Here is a 7,922-nt window from a genome sequence, read left to right on the forward strand (position 1 = left end):
TTTCCCCTTTCAGTTATCCATTCCCTTCTTAATCCAGATTTTTAAGTGATCTGGACTGTCCATACATCCAAACAAGCAAGCAAGAAAGAAAGAAAGAAAGAAAGAAAGAAAGAAAGAAAGAAAGAAAGAAAGAAAGCCTGTGAAGGAAATAAAAGCAAAAATGTACACGACAAAAACTTTGGATGAGGCATAACATAGTAAATAATAGAGGTCTTGGGAGAACAGTTGGTAAAGAGAAAAACATCAGGGAAAGAAAAGCTTGTTTTGTGTCATGTTGGTTTTTATTACTTTTTAATATTTAATCAGTCAGAATACAAACCCACATTTTATTGCCTACAATTCTGCATAATAATTCAGAGATAATTAAATTTAGAACAAAAGACGGGGAGAAAAAGGCAGGCAACAAAAGAGACAACAAAGAAAATGTGAGCTCTTTAAAGTAACGTAAAATGAGTATGGCAGCTCCAGTCTAAGCAAATTCATGCTTTGGTAAGCTTTAGTGGCATAAGAGATTTATTTTTATATTCAGTAAGGGAATAAGAACTTGTGTTATGAAAAGAGTGAAGCGCTGAGAGAAGATCTTTTAAAAAAAAAAAAAATGGGGGGGGAAAAAAGAGTTTCTCCATTCATTACAGGTTGCGTTGTTCCCATCTTTATTATAGCCACACGACTCAGTATTAACGCACTTGGGTGTTTCCATCAATCTCCCGGCTGCTGTAGGTCAGGCAGCTGGTGCCGCAGCGCGACCAGGCTTTGATTGAAGAGCACGCCCGGCAGCAGAACAACGAGCGTCTGCGCAGACAGTTTGCCAACCAGGCCAATGTCATCGGGCCTTGGATCCAAACCAAGATGGAGGTCAGTGTGAGCAGAAACCGCAGTCGGAGGAGCACGTTATAAGTTGAGAATGAAGCCAGAGTGATGGTTTGGTCTTTAGGTCTGAACTAGAAGTTATTAGTTTTTTTTCCTGTCACAGAATTTCATATTCAATTTCATATTAAATAATGATAAAATAAATAAGACTTTAGTTTTGGCTTTTTGATAGTTGCTCTTATTTGGTGTTAAAATATTATTTTATAACACTTTGAAATGTGGGAGCTACTATAGCCTTATATAAAGGAGACATTTTCGTGTTCTTGAAAGCTTGATCCAGGTGGTACTTGCATAATGGTGACATATGTTATATTCAGTAAAATAGCAGAGATGCTGTCCTTTAAAAAAAAAAAATTTTAAAAAATTGATGAACGAAAAGCTTCAAAGCCAGGCTGTGGTATTTGATTTTTGACTATTCTTGAATGGATTCATGTGTGCATGTCCTCCTCTCCGCTGTGACTCATTGTTCTCATTAAAAGGTGTCATAACCTTCTCTGTGTGCTTACACAGGAAATTGGCCGCATCTCAATCGAGATGCACGGCACCCTGGAGGACCAGCTGACGCACCTCCGCCAGTACGAGAAAAGCATCGTCAACTACAAGCCAAAGATCGACCAGCTGGAGGGAGACCACCAGCTCATTCAGGAAGCTCTCATCTTTGACAACAAGCACACCAACTACACCATGGAGGTAAACATTTCTTCTGGCGCCAACAAATATTCACATTACTGTTCCTAATTTCACTTCTTACTCCGGCTTTTTGACTCATCTGTCTGACTTGTCTGTGTCCTGTGAATACTTTGGTTTTCTTGGTTTCCAAACACTACAGAACAATAGATGGCGGTATGTTTACATGCCCACAAGAAGGCCTTTAAGAATATGGAACTTTTGGCGGTTTACCATCTGGTCTTCAGTGTACAGTATCAACTTTCTGGCACATGAGCCAAGTTTTGGGGAACTATCCCCGCCAAGAATAGCTTTTACAAGCCAAACTAATTTGTATTTTGTCTGCATAATTACAGACATATTTTCCAAACTTTTATGTAGGCATCTGTCCAGAATCAGCTACTGGGAAGCAACAAAAGCACCTCGTCTACTGTTTTTTAGTAAATGAAGGACATTCTTTTTTTCTTATGAGAGTAGATCTCTTCTTAATCTACTTTCTTGTTGTCTCACACAACAAATTACATGAAAATATTAAAACCAGCAATAAATTCATTAAAAGCTCATTGGTGTATTTCTGTGCCAGCGAGCTCTACTGTTGTCCAAAAATTAGAGAAGAAACACATCTGTTAGCTGTGATGTCGCCCTTTGTTTAAGGGTCAGTCCCGTATATACAGTCCTCTCCATACACCACAGGTGTCGAACTCCAGGCCTCGAGGACCGCTCTCCTGCTTGTTTTCCAACTAACCTGCCCTTGTAGCTTCTTATTAGCAAAGCACACCTGATCCAGGTAATCAGCTGCAGGTAGGGCAAGGATATCTCAAAAACAAGCAGGATGCTGGCCCTCGAGGATGGGAGTTTGACACCCCTGCCTTACACGCACTGATCTGCAGTTGAAACTAGTCCCCAGCAAGTAGAATATTGGCTCCTGTTGCAATGTTTGCCATGCTCGGCTGGTTTAGTAAACTATTTTGCATATTTGTTTGTGTTTTGACCATTTTCTAGCTGCACATATTTGAGCAGAATCTAATGGATTTGAACCCTGAGTACCACACGCTGAGAGATGGTTTAAACATGGTTTTGCTGTTTTTATGGGCTTTGTTGACATGAACATAGTTTGGAGGATGCTGTTTTATACACAGCTGAGTGAATTGTACTCAGTCTGGAGTGCGGTTGATAGACAGCCATCATTTTTCACTGTAATCTTTGTACCTGTTAGAGCAAAAGGGCAGACAAATAATAGAATGTGCATTATCAAAGCATTCAGATAGTTGTTCTAACATTTTATTCTTCAAAAGTTCAATTTACAGTCTATATCTGACACATCTGCCTTGTACTGAGCTGCAATTTTCCTCTTCTCTTTACACAGGGCATAAAACAATCTACAAACCACCTCGGCTAAAGCTCAGCTAAAACCAGTCCCTCTGAAACTCTTCTTTAGCCCACCTTAACACTTCCTTCGTCTTCATCTTTCTCTCCCCTCCAGCACATCCGTGTGGGCTGGGAGCAGCTGCTCACCACCATCGCTCGTACCATCAACGAAATCGAGAACCAGATCTTGACACGAGACGCCAAGGGCATCAGCCAGGAGCAGCTTAACGAGTTCCGGGCTTCCTTCAACCACTTCGACAGGGTCAGTACTCGCACTGTGCAGACACACTGGAGAGGTCCGGACATTTGCAGACAGCTTTAGTTTGTTTTAAACTTTTTTTGACATTTGGGAAATATGCTTTTAGGTTCCTTCACTAACAAATTTGATGCACCTCTCATGTTTGTCTGATAAATGTGAGACTAAACCAGCTAAACACAGAAGAAGAAAAACGGTTTTCCATGTTCAAGCAACCGACATCAGACACTAGCTGGTTAATTAGCATGCTGTACCTCATTTGCATTCAGCAAATGAGATGAAAAGTTGCACAGTTTGACAAAGGTATTAACTCAGACTGTTTCCTGGCCAGGTCTTTGGGGTTTCTACACATACACGCACCAATAGCAACAACCTCAAACCTCTTTGGGAAGTGCCAAAAATTCCTCTATGCAGGAAAAACTCTGAACTTCTGAGGTGCCCTTTTGTGAGCTTTATGAGCTCTAGGCTAACCATGTACTGCCTCTACTATTAGACAATGCATTTTTCCGAAATGTCAAACTATTCTTCTGCAGATTTAAGTAACACTGTGGCATGTGGAGTCACTCATTTTTCTGTATATTCAGACATCACCAGCAAAGCAAAGAAGATGAGGTGAGGCTGTATAACCTAACCGGTTTGAGATCATTTTTTTTTATCCTGTCATGCTGCCCGACGTGTGGCTAACAGCAATCCTTTAACCAGAAACTTGAAGAAAATGAGTGTGTAGAGTAGAGTTGTTTGTGGAACGCGTAAGGGTGCACCCAAGTGTTATGGCTGGGTTGAAAAGAGACTTACAGTTCAGTGACGCAACATTCATCTTTAAAAGCTTTCAGACATTTTTGGAAAAGTGGTAGTCTGGCAGAATGAGCCTCAAGGCTCAGCTGGATGCTTTTGTGATACGTGAAATTAAGATGGAACAGAAGAGGAATATTAAAGTTCACATTACAGGCTTTCCTTGCATAGCTGCCTCTGTAAAGCTCCTTCTCCTACCTCCAGAGCTTAGTGTTTACACTGGCGCAGAAAAGTCAGGAGCAGCATCAATTATGGATGAGATTTTATTTATCTCCACCACCCCACCCCCGCACATTACCATAAGTTCATGCCTTCATCCGGAGCCATCCTATTGTTAATCAATACCCGAGCTCAACAATCAGAGTCCACAGGAGCACAAATGTAGACCTCGTCCTGCTTTGGTTTACACATGTTTAGCTGAAAGCTCAGCTAAACACGAGTTGGTAGATGTGATGGGGACCTAAAGTGCTGCAATTATCTGCTTTTTAAATTCTACTGAGGATAAAAGCAAAAAGTATTTCCTGGTTGTCTCAGGATTCACATCTTTCTCTGAAGATTTTCTTTGTTCATGTTTAATGAACAGCTTTTCTGACATTGCTTGATTAGCCAGATATTAAGCCAGATTAGCCAATACTGAAAAAAATAACTGAATAATGATGGTGGTTACAGCTTCTCAAATGGGAATAGTTGAGGTTTACTTCATCTTCTCTCATATTAAACTGAAAATGTTTGTTTTCGAAACCCAAACTGACGCTCTTAAACCATCTGATTTTGTGATTAAAAAAAAAAAAAAAGACTTATGATTGTGAGAAGTGTTTTATGACGTGCTCACTCCAGTGTTTTGCTGTAAAAAGAAAGTTCTGCTTCTAAGAAGGATAATCATTGTGTTGCTAAGTACATGTGCCATCAATGATATCGATAACCTCTCCACAAGGTCCTGTAGTCTGCCTGCCACACTGCACATTAACGCCTCTGAATGCCTCGCCAAGCATGGCAGCACTGCTGCCACCGTGTGTTCACCTGCCAGATCCTAATGAATATGCACTGTGTTCTCTGTTTTCTATCTCTTGTGCATGGCCCTCTTCACCCCCTCACCTCTTTTTGCCCCCACCGTGCATGGTGCACTACCCCCACCCACTTCTACTCCTTCCCCACCAACACCACCTCACCTGTCCTGCCCCCTTCCACCACCACTCCCTCACCTCACCACCACTGACACCCCTGTATGTGTTGCTGCATGGCCTGTGGCCCCGACGCCTCGCCTGGCACTGGCCTCCCACACCCCAGGACCACTCGGGCACTCTGGGCGCGGAGGAGTTCAAGGCCTGCCTGATCAGCCTGGGCTTCGATATCGCCAACGATGCACAGGTACTTAATTGTAACTACGCCCTTGCGGTGAGAGGTTTAACTGGTTTCTTTTTTTTTTTTTTCTTTGGCTTTTTCCCCCTTATACTTCAATCCCTCCCCTTCGATTCTATTCTTGCTTTTCTTCCTCCTCTCTACATGTCCCTCTGTGGTTTCCCCCTCACCTTGCAACATCCACATCGCAAATTGTGTGGATTTCTTCCTTAATTCTACTCTTTTTTTAACCTTTAATGCTTCACATGGCTATCCCTGCCCCTCCTTCTCTGTTTCTCTCTTTTCCGCCTGGTTTTGTTTTTCCCTCGCTGACATCTTGTAGAAGAGAACAGGAATCATGGACCCTGAAGACTTCAAAACCTGCCTTATCTCCATGGGTTACAACCTGGTAAAGCCATGTGCAGTTTTCAAGTATGACCATTTGTTTATGTGTTAGTAACAAGAAGCGGTAATGAGATTTATTTTTTTTTTACCTTAAATATGATCAAATACTGTGCTGTTGATGTTATTTTGGACTTGTCTAATTTTTTTAAGTGCAATTCAATTTATTCTGAACTGCTTAAAATTTGCTTGTTTATTACATACTTGCACATTAACAGTAGGACAAATATATCACTGCATGCAGGGTGTCAGTCATTTGCTGTGCTTTGTGCATCGTCTCTCATACATCCTCTCTGTTACCACAGGGTGAAAACGAGTTCTCCCGCATCATGAGCATAGTGGACCCCAACAGAATGGGCCTCGTCACCTTCCAGGCATTCATCGACTTTATGTCCCGCGAAACAGCCGACACAGACACCGCCGACCAAGTCATGGCCTCCTTCAAAGTTCTGGCAGGGGATAAGGTAAAGTATTATATTAAACAACACACAGCCTATATATATTGGTAAAAATTAAACATAGATAATTCTGAAGCTTAATCCTTTAGAATTGCACTTAAAGTGGTCATAGTTAATAACTGAGCGCTAACAATGAATGGCATGACTACCATAAGTACACAGGAGATTATCTGCAATACATCTCAGCTCTGCAGAGCTTTTGACCATCATCATTTGTTTTCCTGGCTTTTCTATTATCTTATGTTTGTCTAATTTTGTAACATCTCTTGTTTGTTTTTGTCATGCCTGTTAGAATTACATCCTAGCTGATGAGCTCCGCAGGGAGCTGCCCCCAGACCAGGCCGAGTACTGCATCGCTCGCATGGCCCCGTACACTGGCCCCGACGGTGTCCCCGGAGCCCTCGACTACATGTCGTTCTCCACCGCCCTGTATGGAGAGAGTGACCTCTGAACACTGTCAGTCGTCCTGGCGCGGGACCACAAGCCTACTCTAATCAACCGCCACGTCCTCCGAAATGCCCAGTCACCACCCTCCTGTTCATTTTTTTTTTTTTTTTCTTTTTTGGTATGTCTCTGGCCTTATCTTTTTGTCATTATCCTATGTCTCCTCCTGCTTTTCTCCCCCTCCACCTGTCCAGCCTCTCCACCACACTCTGTCTCCGTTGTATTTGCTTCCCACGCAATGCAGCAGCTCTCCAGGTTTACAAAGAGGGAGAGACAAAAAATATTTTTTCTGTTTTTATTTTCTTGTTGTCATTGTTTTTCTTCATGAAATGAATAAAGTTAACATATTTTATTATACTGAACAAAAAAGGTATTTTTCTTCACCTGATTGAAAATAAGAGACAACAATTGTAATAAAGAAAAAAATGCTATACTTTCTCTTCTAATTTTGTTTGCTCCAGGAATCATCAGTGGCATTTTTTTTTCCCCAAAGAGGGTTAAGTGGGGAGTTTGTGCCTGTAGTATATTTTCTTACATCTTTAAACTACCTGTATGACTCCTAAAATCCAAAGAAAAGCTGGTAGCCAGTATGTGTATATGCGAATATATATATAGACATTTTTAGGCCATCTACTCATCGGAAGGTTGGTGTATTCCTGGCTGCTCCAGTCTGCATGCCAATGTACCCTTGAGAAAGACACTGAACACCAGGTTGCTCTCTGATGCATCCATCAGATTATGAATGTATGTGAATGTTACACAGAAACTAGAAATGGTGCTTGAATGAATGGGTGAATGAGACATTTTTTACACAGAGCTTTGATTGCTCAAGTAGAGTAGAAAAGCCCCATAAAGCAGCCAGTTTAGTTACCGTAGATGTACATAAAATGATCATTAAAATTATTCTCAATGTCACAAATTAGAAAAATAATGGAGAAAAAAGTGGGGGAAAAAAAAGAGGGCACACCGGAAAAGAGCCAGAAGCAGCTTTCGCTTATTAATAATTATCCTTGCGTTATTTGTCATGGCCTAGAGGTGAGTGAGATGGTTCTATGATAAAGTTGACATAGAGCGCCACAATAAGCCACAGAGAATATTCCTGTTAAAAACATAGAAACTCAGACATATACAGTGGCTTGCAAAAGTATTTGGCCCCCTTGAACTTTCCCACATTTTGTCACATTACAGCCACAAACATGAATCAATCACGTGAAAGACCAATACAAAGTGGTGTACACGTGAGAAGTGGAACGAAAATCATACATGATTCCAAACATTTTTTACAAATCAATAACTGCAAAGTGGGGTGTGCGTAATTATTCAGCCCC

General features: G+C 41.4%; 1 protein-coding gene across 1 annotated transcript in view; it reads left to right on the forward strand.

The window, feature by feature from the left end:
• The window catches only part of actn1 (actinin, alpha 1), a 58,454-nt gene extending 51,552 nt beyond the window's left edge, over positions 1–6,902 (forward strand). Inside the window, exons 15-21 of the mRNA XM_005746560.2 lie at positions 721–855; positions 1,381–1,560; positions 3,020–3,166; positions 5,240–5,320; positions 5,634–5,699; positions 5,998–6,156; positions 6,443–6,902. Coding sequence (XP_005746617.1) covers positions 721–855; positions 1,381–1,560; positions 3,020–3,166; positions 5,240–5,320; positions 5,634–5,699; positions 5,998–6,156; positions 6,443–6,601 — 927 coding nt within the window. The 3' untranslated portion in view covers positions 6,602–6,902. The remainder of the gene's footprint in view (positions 1–720; positions 856–1,380; positions 1,561–3,019; positions 3,167–5,239; positions 5,321–5,633; positions 5,700–5,997; positions 6,157–6,442) is intronic.
• Positions 6,903–7,922: the final 1,020 nt, after the last annotated feature.

The sequence above is a fragment of the Pundamilia nyererei genome, unplaced genomic scaffold, assembly GCF_000239375.1.
Source record: "Pundamilia nyererei isolate P.nyererei 1_Seehausen unplaced genomic scaffold, PunNye1.0 scaffold00179, whole genome shotgun sequence".
Taxonomy (NCBI): Eukaryota; Metazoa; Chordata; class Actinopteri; order Cichliformes; family Cichlidae; genus Pundamilia; species Pundamilia nyererei.